This window comes from Argiope bruennichi, chromosome 1, assembly GCF_947563725.1.
Source record: "Argiope bruennichi chromosome 1, qqArgBrue1.1, whole genome shotgun sequence".
In the NCBI taxonomy this organism is placed as follows: domain Eukaryota; kingdom Metazoa; phylum Arthropoda; class Arachnida; order Araneae; family Araneidae; genus Argiope; species Argiope bruennichi.
Window position 1 is genome coordinate 59,530,320 of NC_079151.1, and position 19,972 is coordinate 59,550,291.

At 26.9% G+C, this 19,972-nt stretch overlaps 1 protein-coding gene across 2 annotated transcripts; it reads right to left on the bottom strand.

Moving 5' to 3' along the window:
• Positions 1-3,051: 3,051 nt before the first annotated feature.
• Positions 3,052-14,235, bottom strand: LOC129966943 (uncharacterized). 2 transcript variants are annotated; one of them, XM_056081567.1, is made up of 5 exons: positions 14,178-14,235; positions 9,263-9,467; positions 6,438-6,569; positions 5,744-5,993; positions 3,052-3,814 (listed from the first exon to the last, which is right to left on the bottom strand). In XM_056081567.1, exons 2-5 carry the CDS (start codon positions 9,428-9,430, stop codon positions 3,123-3,125), a joined length of 1,242 nt encoding a protein of 413 aa, XP_055937542.1. In that variant the 5' UTR covers positions 9,431-9,467; positions 14,178-14,235; the 3' UTR covers positions 3,052-3,122. The 2 variants fall into 2 exon arrangements, with proteins under 2 accessions (XP_055937542.1, XP_055937534.1); XM_056081559.1 differs by lacking the exon at positions 14,178-14,235 and adding an exon at positions 10,533-10,582.
• Positions 14,236-19,972: the final 5,737 nt, after the last annotated feature.

Consider the following 19,972-nt stretch of genomic DNA (forward strand, 5'->3'; position numbering starts at 1 on the left):
TGTTCTTCAAGTATGATATAAGTAAATCATCATTGTAATTAAGGATAAAAATTGAATCTCAGCTTAGAGTTTCACTATAAAAATTTTAAATAGGTATATAAAAATATGAAGGAAATGGTACAATGGATATAAAATTTTAAATACGAAAAAGCTCTAAATCTGATAGATTATTTTTCTAAAGATACAACGCAGTATACTGTAAAATAGAACAAATTATTTCAAAATCGATTTCATTTACAAATTCCCATCACCCTAAATCAGAATTTATAGTGATATTCCATAAGTTATTTTTTTAGGCTCTATCTTAAGTACCATAGTGAGTTAAGGATTTTTTGCATCCTAAGACCTTAAGAACATTACAGACAAAAGTTAATCTAATTGCGATATGAGAAAAGATAAGTGATGTTATCATTCCACCGAATTAATTAATCCAGAATACAATATACTGACATATTAAAATGATATATTTTAATAAACGTTAAATTTTAAAATACAAAATTTTATATTTTGTATGTATATATTTAAATCGAAAATTACCTGATATTTGAGCACCTTTATTGATCACCACAACTCGAAGGAACTAAGAGTGAATTGTTCACTGATGGCAAATCTCATTTCTTACGTTTTAACTTGAATGCCTTAATGTAAACCGAAAAAAGCTGAAGCGAAATAATAATACAGCATAGTAAGAATGCTGCTACAGAAATCTCAAAAAAAAAATTAGGAATATACAGGCTGAGATATACATTCAAGTGCAACGAACTGTGGGTATGGCTGCACGAGATCATAAAAATTTAAAGAATTTTATCAACTGCGTGATCATAGTTTTGATGTAGAAATGTAAATTGTAGTAGATAAAAATGTAATTAATGCATATCGCACTGGAAAATATCATTTATCTCTTATGCGAAGATTCCTTTTTTTAATTATTTCAGATTCGTTAAAAACGAAAGCATCTCGCAAATGGCAATAAGTTGGCTCAGCCAACCAGAATGATTCTGAATTTTAATCTCGAATCCAATTTATCGTTGAAGCCCTATCTATGAATACTTCAAACCTAAAATAAATTAATAAGTTGACGCATTGATAATTACTGTAAGAAGTGAATTGTTATTTTTTATATTTTGCATGGTACTATGCTAACTACATGCACAAGGAATGAAACCAAAAATTTTCACAAATATCATGCAAGGGATGGGTTGGAAAACTTTTAAAAAATAGATTTCATTGGAGTTTATTAAAAATCCTCTATTCATACAAAGTTTGATTCAGTATTTCAAAGTATTAAATGTTTTGCTTTCCTAACCAAAAATAATAATGGCACTCGTCGCTTTATCATTTTTAATATCGTAAATCTGAAGTTTGTTTTAGCACTGGCTATTTTTGTTTGACTTCTTGAAAGAATTTTATTTCTAAAACAATCTCATTATGTAATGGGAAAAATACATTTAACTTTCTGTTATACAGTATCAAAATATTTTTTCAGTAATGTTCATTCATAGACAGTTTTTAAAACGTCACTTAAGTTAGAATCATAATTTCTTTTCTTCAAAATCTTTCTTTCGACATTTATCAAGAATATGTCATTTATATCACCACCAATATTAAAAAGAATGCATTTATAAATATCTTAAAATAATCTTTTGGAGCAAAGTGATGCAAATTTGAATTTTCAATAATTTTTTTCTCTATAAATAATTTTTTAAAAAATATTGGGTTTTTTTTTAATCTGAATACTAGTTTTTGAATTTCGATATTTAAATTTTAGTTTTAAAAAACATTTTCAAAATTTTAGTTCAATAAAAACAAATGAAAACACAGATGCAAATAAAAACTGAACTTAAACTCTCGTTTACTCAATAAAAATATTCCCGGGACTCGGGTGCAATATTTGATTCAGTAAAGATCTGCTATATATACTTGTGAATTCATAATTTGTTCCTACAAAAGCATGAAGATTATAAGGAATAAAAATAGTATAAAAAATAGGAATAAAAAAGAAGAAATGAAATGAATTCTGCCCGAAATCTATGAGAAGCCATCGTCGGGAAGAAATTCAAACTAGGATTTTTTTTTCTATGAGGAGCCTGACAATCTTTCAAAAACTGAACCCATGTGACCCAAAAAAATCTCAGGAAATTGCAGTTTTAGAATTTAATAATTTTAAAGATTCTAATTTTTTTGTCTTAATTACTTTTGCATTATTCTCGTTCATAAAATATATTTCATTAAAATATTTTAAAGATAAGAAGTCTTGAATTATTCATTTACTTAGATTTTATTAGTTTTATTTTCATTGTCATGTTATATGTCAATACAAATACAAATCGCCATGTCAATATGTCATGACGATGTTATGTCAGTAAGTTAATACAAACATAAATCGCTACTTTTTTTCTTTGTTTTTTGTTTACTATATCTACAATACAAAAAAATAAGAAAATGAATTAAGCCATTTTAGAAGAAAAAACATCATAATGAGAGATATTTTTGATAGGGGATTTATATAAATTGCTTTAAAGATGTAGAGATTGGGAGATATCTGCTAAGAAAAGCAGGGTGTAAGTTTATTATATAAAAAAAATCGACAAATGATTTAGTTTCATATTTTATTTCACAAATTATATACAATAATATATACTCATTATAAAAGACGATATACATTTTCGGCACATTCGTTAATTCTTTGTGCATATTGCATTGATGCTAAAATAAACAGAAACAGCCCTAAATCATATAAATTATTAGGATTTAAAATAAAAAAATATAGAAAATAGTTAATTATGTACTTATATGTAAACACAACTTATTTTCAAATATTGTGTATATAAATTTTTTTATATGATTTCAATCTTAAGTAACATAACTTCAATATTTATTATAAAATTACCTTTCAATGCCATAAAATCATTGTACTTAATATTTTGATCCTATTTTCTCGATTTATGAAATTCTTCTTCCAGAAGTTGCAGATATTTGTTGCCGTTGTGAAATATTAATTGTGATCTTTCATTTGCTTTATCATAGAAGCTGAAATTGATATTTTACACTCATTTAACAATAATCCTCCTGACAGGCTTAAAACCCTATGCAAAAACCCCTCCTTCCCAATCTAAATTAATCTACAAAAACCAAAAATCCTTGTAACTCCTTCCATTCAAAGTAAATCCTCTAGTAACATTGTGGCTGTTCGACGCTCTCGGATTCTGCAAGTAAAACTTTAAAAGACGAATCTCTTTATCTTCTTGTTGAAGTAGTTTACTCAAATCCGATTCTTTGAAATGAGTGTCTGAATTAGACAAACCTGAGAAAAAGATTTCATCCGGTTTCAAAGTAGCAGTATTTTGGATTGATGAAAAATGTGTTTCTCTATAAGTATTAAAATAAGCTTGAGGTTGCTGATACTTCCACAAAAATGCTGGTTTTTGGCTTGTTCCATTTTGCAATTTTGGCGATGTTGTTGGTTTCTCGCCAAACTGAAGATTCAGCCATGATGATGGATGTGTTGGAATTTTTGCATTGCTATATTTGCTTTTGATGGTATTTGTGCTTTTATTTCTTTGGCTTTGTTTTGAAATTTCCAAGGCATACTTAGGGTATTTTGTAATGGAAGTGTCTTTCGAGTACTTTTGCTTTGTACTTTTGGAAAAAGGAGAAAAGTCAAAGTATTTGTTCCTAATGTCATTTTGATTTGGCGAGTAAGGAAAGCTGTTGTAGCTCTTTCCAATGGCGATGTCTGCGCAACCTCTAAATGTCTCTTGGGGTCCACATCCAAGTCTTGACTGGCCATCTTCGCATCGGCCCCAGTTATTGCCTGAAAAAATATATTATTTTATTTTTACCTGAAATTTACTAATCTGCATAAATAATAATAGATTTATATGGTAAAGTTTTTATTAAATTTTTTACAAAGAGAATTTGATGTCGAATAATATAGAAATACTTGCTCAAATTGATAATGTTCCGTTTCTTAAAAATGTAAGATTAAATTATTTTATATTTTATGAAAGAATTTTTACTTTTTTAAATATACCCACAGCGTAACCATTTTTAATAATTATATATACCCATGGAACAAAAACTTACTTAGAATTTTCTTTAAAGAAGAATATTTAAATGACCTATTTCTCAGAAGCAGCTTTTTTTAATCTCTTTTTCCTTTTGATTTTGGTTTAAATCTTAGAAAACAAAAAGTAACTTTCACATTTATTAAATCAAGTCAAAAAATGTACTAAATGAAATAAAATGATTAAAGAAAGATTATCGTAAAATAAAGTAAAAGAAACATTAGAAATAATCTTAAGATTAATTTATATCTTTTGTATGTTCCTTCACAAATGCATGAAAATCCATCTTATATGGAATTTAGCTTTTTTTTAACGTGGAAAACAGTTTCGTCATGAAAAGTATTTTTTTTATTTAACTTTCAAAGAACAAAATTTAACTGTCATATCTACCATTTGATACAAACTTTAAAAATAAAGGAACAAAATGTTCTTTAAAAAATCGCTTGAAAAATGTTAACGGTTTAGCAAAACTAAATTAAAGACGAATTCACTTCTTTGGATTCACTTCACAAGTAGTGGCAACAACGAAACAGCTACACTTAAGAGGTAAATTATTAACTATATTTTACCCTTTACTTCGAACTGTAATAAAATCAATTGATTCAATTTATGCTTAATAAATTCTTTCAAACTGAAGGAGGTTTAAATAAATATATAGGATAAGATATGAAATGTTTTTTTTTCATTCGTAGCAATGAAAAACTTTTATTGTTTCGTTGTTCAAATTTTGTTTGTACTGTTTCTCTAAATAAATTAATGTATCTCAATACTGATTTTTTCCTCCTTTTTTTTCTTAATACTATTTTTAATTAACAGCTTCATTCCTTTTTTGTAAATTCTTCACTTTTCATATTGTTTTTTAAAATAATTAAATTATGTGAACTAAAAAAAAATCAGAAATTCTTCACTTTCAAATATAAGGTTATATATAACCAATCTAAAGTAAGAAATATTTTGAAAACGAAGCTAAAACAATATATATATATATATATATATATATATATATATATATATATATATATATATATATATATATATATATATATATATATATATATATATATATATATATATATATATATATATATATATATATATATATATATATATATATATATATATAATATATAATCTTATATTGCAAATTAAGATTTATTAATTTCAGACTAATTAAATGGCATTTATATGAAATGGAAACATGATAGGTATATTAAGCACTAGGAAGAAGGGAAAAGACATTGCGTCAGTTTACATCGTGACACATGCACAAACGAGATAGAAATTTAAGTGATTTTACTATAAGATTTTGATAGGCATTTCTTTGTCACATGTCGATTTAGGCAAGGGAATCTTAGGTATCTTTTTAAAAAGATGTGCAGATGTTAAAGATTTTTATCCCGTCGTTCCCAGTGCGGGAATCACGAGGTCATCAATTTTGTTAAGCGCGTATTAGAAATATATAAATAAAAAAAAGTGGAAATTGAATCAGTAAATAATATAACATTTTAGAATGAAATTAACATGGGTTAATTTAAAAATTAGGGAATTAATTTGGATTTAAATTAAGAGATATCATTACATAAATATGATAAACATGTAAAAAAATTTATTTCATATTAATGTCACTGATATTAATAAATCTTAATTACGTAAGAGATCAATTCTGTATCAAATACCTGCTACATATGTCCACTGAAAAACGCATTGTGAACACGAAAGTCCTTTGGGAAGTTGTAGTTTCACAGTTATGCCTCCATTTCCTTTATTTCCAATATAATATTTTGTTCCTCCGCCATTAGCCAGTTTCAAAGGATATTTATCCAGGCATTCTTGCGTTGCTTCCTTCTTTGGATTATTGTTGGGGCAGATCTTGAATTCGAAGTAGCCTCTATGGTTTGTAGTGACATCAACGACTGCGTCCATAATCTGAAAGAACGAAAATGACCATTGTTTTAGGAATAATTGTATTGAAGATGATGAAAATTTCTTTAAAAAATTAATTTATTTAACAAGGTTATTTTTTATTTGTATTATTGTTAAACCTTGAGATCTTGCACCTTTAATTTTATTTAAAAGGCTTTCAGAAAGAAAAAAAGGCTCTTTGGATTTGAAAGTTCTGAAATTTAACAAATTTATCTAAAATGGTGATATCTACAAATTCAAATTCCTGATTTTAATTGTTGTAATTATTTTTTAAAAATTTTCGTTTCAGTGCCATTCTAATTTGGTTTTTAATAACATTTGCAATATACATAAATATCTCATTAAGAAACAATTCTAAGTATTTATAATATTCGTCTTATAAAATTAATTTCAATCTGTTTTCGTATATTTTAAAAGATAAAAATTATGTCTTTAAATGTCACTTACCTGCCCCGGTGAATAATGTCCGGAAATTATACCTTCGCCGTATTTTCCCCCAGCTTCATTTTCTCTTGGGTGGGGCATATTGTAAGGATCTCCACAAATACCACACTTGCCGCCATTTCTTTGCCACTGAATCTTAAAAATAATAAATAAATAACTTTTATCAATATAATGCCATAATACTTTTTCACAATGGTATAAAAAAGATTTACATAAAGTAACTATGATCCTGGCTGTTACTACCATACTTTACTGTACATTTTTTTTTAATTACAATTGCCAAAGGAAATAAAGCAAATGTTTTACTTAACGGAAAATAAATAAAAGAATCAGCATCATTTTGAAAGTAGGATAGGATTCTTTTTAATCAAAACATTCATGTCTTTTTAATATTTTAATATGTTTTTGATTTATGGCATTCAATTTCCTTAATCCTGATTCCAACTTTAAATCCGAATTTCATTAATTTTTAGAATATTGGGTTCCAATTTCATCAACACACATGAAAAATATTATTGAGGCTCTGTAGATTGCTGATAAACTGGGAAAGTAGTATTTGGAAAGATTGACAACAATCTTTATAAATTAGTGAAACCTCTGGTTTATATTTAAAATGTATTTTTGGCTTAGAAAACATGTTGAGTTTTATGCCAAACAAACCACATTTGCGAAAAAGTTACTTTCAAGAAAACTGTAGCAGAAACACATTCATTACTATTAAATATTTATTTTGAACATACTTTATTGAGTCCAATTTGCAAAAAGTGGTTTTGGTGGTTTAAAAATAATGATTCCAATACACAAAAGAAAAATTGTAAAGTACAAAAAAAAATCCAAGACATTGAAATCCAATTAAACCACCAATAATGAACGATACAAATAATAGTTTATCTATTTAACAAGACATTGAAGGAAAAACGCCCAGAATATGTGAAAACATAGCAAGATTGTTTCCTAACACAAGAATGCTCGCTCACTGGTTAAGAAATCTGCGAAAGTAATTTTAGAATCACTTCGCTTGAATGTTTTGCCCTGCTCTATTCATTCAAATTATTTGTTTCATTCCATGTAGAATGATCCTTGTAGAAAGAACCTAAGTGGCTAAAGGTTCTGTGGTGAAAGCTTATAAGCCAGTTAACAACTACGCTACACGAGTAATTGCTTTTGTATTGTGGTCATGTTACTCGGCTGCGAACCACAGGGTCCCAGGTTCTATCCTCGCGTATCGCAACTTCGCCACAGATCTATTCCATTTAGACATCAAAAACTGCCCAGATAACTGAATCACATCTTTCTTCTCTTAAATTGTTTGCTGCTCGAAGGTTTAGTAAATATAGTAGATTCTGCGAGGAAACATTTTGAATGTATGGGTCTTTAATTTTTATAACAAGTGTCTTTTTTATAACTTAAAAGGGAGAGAATTCATGTTTATTCGCACAACAAAAGAAATATAGGTTTGGGGGGGGCAGGAGGGATGAATAGGAATTTTAATCCTTTATATTTGAATCTTAAACTTATTTCATCCATATAATTTAAAATCTAAAAAAAGATTCATCGACATGAAATTTTTTTTCAAATACATTGTTTAATGCTTCTCGCAAGCAATACGGAGGATACAAAAGAGCCATATTTTGCGATTACAACAAAATATATACATTATATATTTTGTTAAAATCACAATCAACAAAGCAAGCCTGAACTTGCTTTGTTAGTAAAAGTGCTATAAAAGTATAACATCAGCATCATTTTATAATTGAGATAGAAATTTTGAGGGAAAAATCTTAAGATGCATGCCATTTTTATATTTTAATGCTGCTATAATTTATCATATTTAAGCTCCTCGAGACTAATTTCCAGTGACAGAATTCATTCTGTAGTATTTGATCCTAATTCATCAAAATGCTTTAAAAATTAAATTTTTGTAAAAAAAAAATATATTTAGAAATTTTGATTATTTATATAAAAAAGAATCATTTGTTTTATCTATTTTAGTGTCTTCCACAGACGATAAGAACGATGCAAATAATATGTACGATACAAATATTATGAATTTTTTATTCATTTCTTTTATCTTCAAAAGAATATTCATAACAATTTTCATATATAAAAATATGTATTGATATATTTTATCTGTGTATTAATAATTTTAATTCTGGCAAAATTTCAATTAGCATTGTTTACTGTCTCCCACAGTCTGTGGGGAGATTCAATTGAGTTACTATGTATTTGAATCCATTCTTATGCATCGCGTATTCTTTGTTCGTAAAACAAAATGTCGAATACTCATATTAATTTTCATTTGTAAAAATAGTTTTTATAATTAATAGGTAAGATAATCTAGAAACTTCCTTCACTTAGGTTACAAGGAAATGTTCTAAAGGTTTATATTTATAATATATTTGATATTTTTAATATCTTGTAAAAATATTAAACTTGGGAAATTCCAGTATTAACTTCACGAGATATTTATCATTTTTTCCCCTTCTTCTTCATACGATTTCCTTTTTGAGTATAAAAATTTTTCCAGACTACATTTCATTCAAAAATCTCTTCCTGTGACCCTAAGATTCAATTAGATATGAAAATTAAGGATTAATTAACCATTGTCACAGGAGATTCTATAACAAAAGAATCGACAACTTGAATAAAATCTTTGAAATCAAGATATTATTTTTGTTTACAAATATGGATTTAAAAACGTCCGAAATAAATTTCATGACCTCAAATATATGTTTTCACTTTATCTCACAACATATGGAGCTTTTTTTAAAAGTGATTTATCATAAGTAATTCATGCGTTTACCTGAGAGTAATAAATGAGTTCTTACCTGTATCCCTCCACAGTAAAGAGCATTGTCATTGAAATTTCTTTTAGTTGGAAAGCCCAACCTCCACATGCTGGATCTTGATGGGGGTATCATCAAGCGAGCATGGCTCCACACTAAGATCGGTAATTGCAGCCATATGGAAATAATGGTCCACAAAACCATCTGCATTGTGAAGCAGGTATTTCGTTCTTAAAATGGTGCTGGTCTGTTAAAAATAAAAAAAATCATTGAATTAATAGTGAACATCTTAGAATTACTAATTAATCTTAAAATAATTCAGTAGAATCTGTAAGCTTTTTTCAATGGAGATTTAACATAAAATTTCTGTACAAAGAAAATAGTGATATTCTAAAAAATAAACACCATTTATCGTTATTCTCAGTTTTACTTATCATTATTAATTCTATTATTGCAAAGAATTTTTTTTATTTTTTGCTTTAAGCTTTATTCTTGCTTCTGTTTAGGTTAAAAATTTTTGTAAAAAATCTTAAGCCTTTAAAGTTAAGAATTTTAAAGTGATGAGTTTAAAGTATTTCGGACATTGCAAATTATAATTAAATGAATTTGCAGATGAAATAAAGTCAGAATAAAAATATTTAAATTTTTATCCAGAAAAGTAATTTAAAGATGTAAATTTCATTTCAGTTAGTTTCAATAATTAGTCATTTGTTCTTATAATATCATGTACTACAACCACATCTTTTAAATATATAAGAAAGGAATGAATTGCAATAACTTATTGAAATATACTTATCAAAAACTTATTACTTATAATAAATTACTTATCAAAATTAAATATATGTTAAATGAATTTTATTTTTGTTGGTAATTGATGATGATGATATAGTATTGACTTTATGGTAAATTTCGAAGAATCCCTTTCATCTATATGTTTTAACATAATTCTTTAACTATACACAGATTTTTTTTTTCATTTTATATTATATTATCCTTATTTTTGAAAATTCAACACACTTTACGAAACAAAGTCTAAACAATAAATATTTTCCCTTGATTAAGCCTTAAAATATAGAGTGTTATTGAACTTATTTTAAAATCTAAATTCAAATCATAATTGTTGCCACAAATCTTTTTTTTTAATTTAGCAAGCTGAAACAAAATCAGTTCATATATAACAGGTTTTATTTGCTTCGATTAGCTTAGATCTCAGTAAAATATAAATATATTAAACTCTAAAATAAAAGAAATGTATCAAAATATTTATTTAAAACTATCTACTTTTCAAGTCACTTACATTTGTAGAACTTACCTAAAAAGCACTACTGAAACTTTACAAGCCTGTCCTTGCACAAAGCAGTTTCACCTAGCAGTTTTATTTGTAAACATACATGCATTTATTTCAGAAAACACTTTATATAGCAACTATAACTCATTGGTATTTCCTCTCTTGTTGTCTTCCATGAATCTCAACACAAAACTTAAAATCACCTTAAACACGAAATTTTCAAGAAAGGGCTTTGAACTTGATGAATGAGTAAGCGTGACACATGCCTGGAAAATTTTTTCTACTATCAGCGGCATCCTATTCTCACAAATATATTAAAAAAGAACATCAATATAGAGTTTCCGTTAGACGATCCCACCCCCGACGGCGATCTTGATTTTGCGGTTACAGTTTGTTAGGTAGGTCTGTGACTTAGGAGGGACCAATGACTCAATGATGGCTCTTTTCTTTCTGACACTTTAGGGGTCATTAGGGAATATTTGAGAAAGGAAAAATAATTTTTAGAATGTCAATTTCCTGTAGTATACGATATTTGTATTGCACGTCGCTCATGAAATACATGCACAGAGAGATATGGAAGTAATTAATGATAATTATGCATTTATTTTTATTTTTAAAAAAGAAATATTAAACAATTTTATCTCTGAATCATTCTTTAAAGGGGCTGTGCACTCTGTAAAGAAATTATATATTATTCTTTACTGTAAAAAATTTAAGACATGTTATTTTTATTTTATTTTTGAGTCACTATTTAAGGGGGCTGTAAGGTCTATTGAGCATTTTCGTCAATTATTAGTTTACATCTATGAATCTTTGTGTACGTATATACATAAATAAAACTATATATTTAAACGCTATTTAAAATCTTCTATAAAATGAGAATATTAAAATTGATTTAAAAAAATTTTTAATCACTAAGAAGCTAAATAAGATTTTTAAATTTTTAAGACATCATTTTTTTTAAATGTAATACTCGATATATTTTAGTTTTTAATTTTTCATTCAAGTTTATATTAAAATGATTTGAAGCATTTCTCTGAACAATTTTGAATATTATTTGGTAATTTTATAAAAAAATGTTTTAAATATTTTAAAATATAAGAAAATCATTATTATAAATTTTATTTAATTTCCTCAGAATTGAAGACGCATCCAGTAATGCAGAGACAGATAAGGCTGAAGAAAGAATAATTTTGAGAAATTCATTAAAGTATAGCGTATGAAGTATATAGCCTATAAAATATAGTAACTATTCATTAACTATTTTATTTCATAGCGCATGATATTTTATTCATATTTAAAACACCTGTCATGAACTTATAATATCAAAATGGAAATTTCGCTTTTTTTTCTTAGTTATTTATACCTTTTAAGTTTAAATATCCTTAATTGTTATAATAAAATATTTTTTCTATTACCTTATTTTTTTTCACTTACATGTATTTTTTTTATTTAAAAAAAAGCGTTTGAAATTAATAAATAATGATAAAAGTAATATAATAAAAACATTACTTTTATTTTGAGTCTAAGTATGTTAATAAATTTTATAGAAAAGTAAAAATAAACCACTCATATAAAATTAGATTTGTACATAAATCTAGAAAATACACAATAATCAATGCTTGATGATCATCGACTTTTGTCATTTTGAATACTGATTGAGATTTAAAGCTCACATAAGATACAAAACATATACATTCGGAAAAGATACCGCTTAGGATTAAGTATTTTTACTAGATGAAAATTTGTTTTGGATATCCTTGAAATAAAAGCAGAAATTTTGTATTTTCTGAGCAGTATAATAATGATACAAAAGTTTTGAGATTAGTAAATTAAAAAAAAATTGATGTTATTAAAATAAATTTGAATTTTTTAGAATTTTTTAGGCAGCAAATTTATAATTCATATAATAATTAGAAAATATTCAGATATACTTAGTAAAAAAATATCTAACATTGTAATATCCAAAATTATTTTATTATTTTACAAAAAATATATGACAAATATTTTGAAAAATATTGATAAAGTTTACAGTCAAATATATATTTATTTATTTCAATTAAACAAAAAAAAAATGTTACCGTGTTATATCTAATGAGTTCCGTTCTGAAAAGAATTGTTGTAAAGATGCTTTTGGCATAAAAGTTTATATTTTTCTGTTTGATCTGAATTGTTACCCAGAAAGTACATTTATTTACCGACAAGTAGAATTGTTTTTCTTCAAATTATCTTTATTTGAACATCAAATGTATTTAGGCAAAAAAAAAAAATGTTTGGTACAATTTTTTTGATTTTCAATGTGTCTAATCTGATATGTTTAAGCTAAAAATACTATTTATTAAGCAGAGATTTAACAACGATGAAGTACAAATCATAAGATCATCAACAATATCGCATTTATCTACAAATATCAGAAAAATACATACTTTAAATATTGCAAAAAATCTTTTTTGAGTCGCACATTCATTTTGCTCTTGCTCTGAGCCATGCATTTACTTTTAAGAGAAAGTTTTGAATAAAATTTTACGAATAATGAATTCTTCCTTTCATAGAAAAAATTTGAACCAATTTTTGCTAAGCTGAAATTTTTTATTTAATTTTTTTTTTCAAAATGGTTATTAAAAAGGCCCAAATTTTTTTAGAATTCGTTAATATATGTTATCTTTTGATAAAATAATGTTTAAAGATAATTAACTTTTAATGATCAAAATACATTTCATATTTTCTCTCCTAGTTTTTGAAAAAGAGTAATATATACTGAATTTGATATTTCTTTCATTTTAAGCACTTAGCAATAAGAATACGAAATAAAATTCAGTAAAATACAGCACGCCCATTTCCTTGCTTTATATATAGATTTCAAACCAAAGTGGCAGAACAACTAATATTTTACAATTTTCCCTTTGCACTCAGAAAAGTAATTCGATGTAAAATTATTCAACTAATACTAGGGCTTGTTTATTGCTCCAATATATATATATATATATATATATATATATATATATATATATATATATATATATATATATATATATATATATATATATATATATATATATATATATATATATATATATATATATATATATAAATGTTTCAAGTTGAATTTCCCGGAAAAGTTAATTTTCATCTTTTTATCATTCTGTAGATATTTTTAACAATCAAAATTGAAAGATAAATAAATAAAACGTCAAAATGATGCGCCGTCTTGACTATTGAATCGTCATTGCCTCCAAATTTTTTTTTAAAAAATCAAACCAGCTCGTTTAAGATCATTAAAATACTATTTGCAATATCCTGTTTTTAAGTAAATTTTCCCAAAAATAGAGCTATTTTTAATTTATCAACAACTAATTAGTTTTATCCCTAAAACTAAAAATTTAAATCCTAATATATATTTTTTAATTTTAGATTTTAATTATGAAAAACCATTGAAAATAGCATTGTCTATACTCTTGATTAATAAATAACATTTATTGATCCGATATTTCTTCCAATTCAAGTAACTCTCTTTACCATAACAAATACGGAAGTAAAATACACCCCCTCTTTCCTTGCTTTATATATATATATATTTCAACTTAAAACTGCCGGATCCGATATTCTGCAGCTAAATCCCGATGTCACTCACCTCGTATCATCTAATCCAGAAACAAACACCGTTATTACCTGAGCAAATTTATCGCACTCCAAGGGATCAGACACATGTTTTCAGCTGTGATCAACTAATCGCATTGACGAAGTGAAGGATATGTTAAATTCGTATTTATAGTAGCTCACCCTTTTCCCATTCGGCGATTCGACTGGTCGATCACCTGGCATATCCAGTGCACGAAGAATCATCCGAAGGGACCCCATAAATTTCGAACACTCGACGCTTCAGTAAGCATGGCAAGTGCCACCACCAAATGGGGTAAAACTTATAAATAAAAGAAGAAAAAAAAATCCGAGATTCGTTTTTGTGGAAGAAAAACAAGTAAAAACAATTTTCATGAGAACAGGCACAACCGAAAAAAGGACTTTTCAATCCGTTATTTTCTGTGGAATATGAATATAAATAAATTCAGGTGACCGAAAGATTGTTTTATTTCCTCCTTAGGGGAAGAGAACAAATAAAAAAAAAATTCACCGCAATAAGGAAGAAGCATCACAATGCTAGGAAATAAAAATATAGGGTGCGGTATTACAGCGGTGGAATTTCTCGTCAAAGCTGCCGAATATTCAACAAGTTGTTGGGGGAAAAGTAATAGCGTTCTACGAAAGTGAAATATTCTGAAAGAAGAAAAAAAAAATGCCTACTTCGAATAAATATTCCAGATTTTCTTCAGAAGTGTTCGGAATGACTTCCGTTTGTATTTATGCAAATTAAGGTTGGGAAATCTATGGATTTTTGTTGAGGTCAACAACGTTGTTTCATAGAGCTACTGGAAAGAATTTTTCTTTTAATGCAGTTATTTAGAATTCTAGTGCTAAAACAAATTTTAGTGATGATGTAGATTATCTTTTTATTTGTAACTATAAAACCATGTAAATGTTGGCAAAAATGATGTCATACGGATAGTAAACATGTCATAACGTTTGTTGTTCTCATCACGAATTGTTTGTATTATTTTGTTGAGTATTATCTAAACATGTGAACAGTTATTTTGGTGGCATTAATTCCAATGGTTCATGCTATGCAATTCAAAGTGCACAAAACTGCAGAATCTTTGCTATATACTTAAAATATTGGAGCACAAATATTGGCACACAAATAAGTTTTATTTCATTAATTTTTAATGAAGCAATTTTTTAAATAAACTCAGTTTTAATAGCTTAGTTTTAATTAATATCAAAATTAATGTCATACAAATATCGGATATGTGTTAATAATTGTTGCTTTCTACACAAATTGGATAATATTTTACGAAATAATACAAACAAATATATGATTAATTGTTTTGAATGTATTAATCCCAAATACAATATTGTCTATTCTTCAAAGAAAGAAAATGATCATTTTTTAAAAATTACTTTACCATTGTAAGAATGTAAATTTTGTTGATCTAATTATTTTTTTATTTAATTAATTCAGCAGATTATTCCTAATGAAATAACACCAAGGTAAAATTAACACTGAATTTTTCTTTTTAATTTAGCTATCATTTTGTAGACAAACATTAAATTATTGTGCCAATCGCAACAAAGTTAATTTAACGTAGCATCATAGTAACAGTTTTAAATGATTGGATTGTGACGTAATGTCTTTTTATTATTATTATTTCTCTCTCTCTCCGTCTTAAAGTGCACAATAAATTCCAGAACTAAATGCCATTTGTCATTTGATGACTGTGTGATTGATTTTTTAAGTATTAGATCTAAATCTAACACTCTCAGAATACAGATTAAATCTAGATATTGTGAGTATTAATTAACATGAAAACTGCTTTCATTTAATGCTAATTTTACGCATCTTAACTCTCTTTTATAATTTTACTTTATTCTAAGTTATTTAAATTTCAAAAATTTAAATTCAAGAACAGCACCGAGAGCTTATTCTAAATTGATAAAAAAAATCTTTAAAAGTCTGCATATATTTTAAAAGAAACCCCATTGGAATCAATAGTTAGACAGACTGTTGATTCCAATGGGGTTTATTTTTTTCTGTTTTATTTTTTTCTGGTACATAATGTCAGATTTCTCAATGTCACAGTCAGAAAAATAATCTTAACTACAAAAAAGAAACAATTCGTCTCATGTAATAACAAATTCTCAATAAACTATGGAGATATAAAACAAACCCTGGGAAAGAAGTGAAACTCTTACTTCAAAATAATTGACGGGCTTTACAATCATTTGCTAACAACAAATAAATCCGGTTTATTTATAAATAATCAAAAAGAAATTCACTTGATTTAAAATCACCTTGGTAAAAAACCGAAAAGCAGTTTGAATGGTAAATAATTCTGAAGTTCTCCATTTCATGCTTCAAAAATAATAGGATTCGCATACAATCTTTTCCTTGACATTTTGAGCTATTTTAAAATAGATGAAACTTCTAATAATATTAGCTTGTTAAAATTCATGTAATAATTTGTTACAGTTATAGCTGTTATACAAATAGAGCGTGAAGACTTGAGGTATATTTTTGAGCTTAGCAATAAAAACCGGAATAAAGATTTATAAGTATTAAAAGATCTAAGTTAAAAATACATGTTGATGAATAAATGTCATTTTAAAATACTTCATATATCTATAAAGAACTCTTTTAATGCTTAAAGTGGACTCGTATTAAAAAAAAAATAAGAAATGTTTCGAATTTACGTAAGTAAAAAATGTTTTTAATTTTTAGCCAGAGGGAGTATTCTTTTTTGATTTTTCCCTATATTTACAAATTATGGTTTACAAAAGTTTTTATGTTCCACTTTGTCATATAAACAAGAGAATTCAGAGTGCATTTTATATCACTCTTATTGAATTAATCCAAAATTTGATATAAATCTCAAATATAACTCTAAACCATCATCTGTCTTGCTTGTAGCAGTTTTGAGTTATCAAGCTTGCATGCGCACGGACAGAAATGTAGACAATCTACAGGTTGATAGATTTGATCCAAATTTTGATACTAATCAATAGATTGGCTTAAAGATTCTATATTAAAATTAATCTTAAATCACCGTGTTTCTAAATTATTGCAATCTCATCTAAATAAGTGTGAATTGTCTCCCTAAAACTTTCTCGTATAAGTTCCAAATAAAGTTTTATCTCTTACCTCCGCATAAAATTATAGATACCGGCCATAAATGCCTTGCATAGCATTAGCGAACAATAATTGTGAAATATAGATGTTTGACGTGAATCTAACGTTTTTACTAAATCTACCGTGCGAAAATGCTTTGAAATGCCTTTTTGCTAATCGAATGAAACCAAAATTGAAGGAACCATAGTTCAGCCGCAAGATAACAAACCCAATTTCACTGATTTTAGTCATTCCGCTTATGAGTCATAGAATTTACATATATGAGAATGTACAGGCCGATAAACAGGTTAACCGTTAGACTGATTTGTTTCAAAATTTGATGAAGATCTGCAGTTTAGATGCTAAATCTGTATACCAAATTTAATCTGTCTAGCTCTCTATGTTTTATAACTACCATGTCTATTTGTAATATAACAGTCAGACAGACACACTTGCTTTAAATAGATTTAGTTCAAAATTTGTAAGAAATCTACAAATTTTGGAAAGTAAAAGTGGATGAAAAAATTGATAAGAAGTGAATTTTTTGGCGCATATGCTTGCTGCTAAATTTTACAGTCATATACAATTCTTGTGATAAAAACAATTTACAAAATCTAAATTTTACAGTCATATACAATTCTTGTGATAAAAACAATTTACAAAATCTAAATTTTACTTATATACAATTCTTGTGATAAAAACAATTTACAAAATCTAAATTTTACAGTCATATACAATTCTTGTGATAAAAACAATTTACAAAATCTAAATTTTACAGTCATATACAATTCTTGTGATAAAACAATTTACAAAATTTCATTCTCATATCTTCTGGTATTTTTAAAACACCGCTTTCACATACACATCGAATATTTTCATACGAATAGGTTATTTTCTTACGAAAACGCTTACGATACGCTTAGTACGATACGTTTTGTTTTTAGTTTGTATAATAAAGAGCGTTGGCTAACTTTTTAAAAATATTTAAATCTATTCAAAAATGCTTTAAAATAACTCTATTAGAAGAGATCTGAGAAGATTTTTCAGGAGGCATTCTGTATCTGTTATAAAATTTCAAGACATTTTGGCAGTTGTAAGAATTCATCCGGAATTATTATCATTAAATTTTATCATCCTTAATAATAATTCCAAATATTTTAGAATTTCCACAATTTTATGTGCTACTGTATGCCTTACATCCATCATATATTTGACACAATATAATCAAACATGGGTCTTAAACCAATAAGCATTGATTTATATTCTAATAGTCTGTTTTAGATAAAATCACAATTTCCTCCATAAAATTCATGACTTTTTATTTATTTTCTTCACATTAATATAATTCCATTATACAATAACATTTCTAATCAATGGCATAAATAAAGAAAAAGCATTTTGGCATTTATATTTATTCGAAACATTTGAAACGTATTTAAAAAATCCCATTTTCTTTTTAATGTCAGTATCAACAGAAAATAAACTGAATACACATTTTTTTTTTCAATAAACACTTTCAAAACCAATAAACAGTGTTTTTACCTATTTTAACAACTATCATAAATACTTTTTGATAAATATACTATTTACTTTCTGTTTTTCTTAAAATAAACCTCCCGAAAAACAATCAAAAGAACAATATGAAATTTTAATTCCTTTACTTGGGTTAAATCAATTTTATTATTTGTTTGAATAACCCGAACTTCTCAAGATAATAGTTAACGGAGCAATAATAGAGCAGACAAATTACATTAGAATTTTTCCCTCTTTTGAGAACTTTATTTGTCGCCAAGACATTAATGGTAAACGCATGGGAGGTAGAAATAAATTTAAAGGCACGCAAGTTTCTTATTTCCTTTTTATTTTGTTTCCAGAATTAAAAGCATAACTTTCCCTTCTTCAGACTGAACCTGGCGATTTCACGCAAAGGAAAACTGCCTTCGAAGAAAAAAAAATGTTTCATAATTCATCTGGAAATCTGAAATGTCACTAGACCTCCTACATGTAAATAAATCAGGCGAATATTTTATTAAATTTTTCTCTTTCAGTCGCCTGTTATTTAGAATAAAATTTGAAAAATAAGGTGTTTTTTATGAATAGCATATCTGTTATTTATTCATACATATATCCTATTATTGGAGCAATTTTTTTACTTATTATCAGCCGCCTTCGGCTACTAGCTGGTTAGCCTGGAATATTTTTTGTGTTATTTCCAATTATATCTCGTATGTCTAACCGTTTCGGGACGGGAGGCTTCTATCCCAGACGCACGCTTGGAACGGAGCGAACGCGAAAGGAATCCCACAGGATGGTTGTTTTGCATCGCTAAGCCTAACTTTGAAAAAAACTCCCAAAAAATAAAGTTAATGTCCTAACGCCGTCATTTATTCTACCTTTTTAGATTATTAGTTCATTCATAATATGAGCACATACTTCCTCTGACAAATCGGGTTTCCTTGCCGTAATAAACCGAAACCAAGGCTTTCCGTAATATAAACAGAAGTGTGCGAAATGTGACTGACAGTAAAACCCAAAAAGACTAGTTACGGTTACACAGTAATAAGAAAAAAAGGAGAAAAGAATTCGGAGAGAGATCAAAACGAGAATGATTCTATCAAGTGGAAAGTTACGCAACCCAGATCTGTTTATTTACATCACTTTACCCCTCCCCCTCTCGTAACAGCTGATGATTGAAATACCGATGGCAGAATATGAGCTAACTGAAAGTCAGGATACTAAAACTATA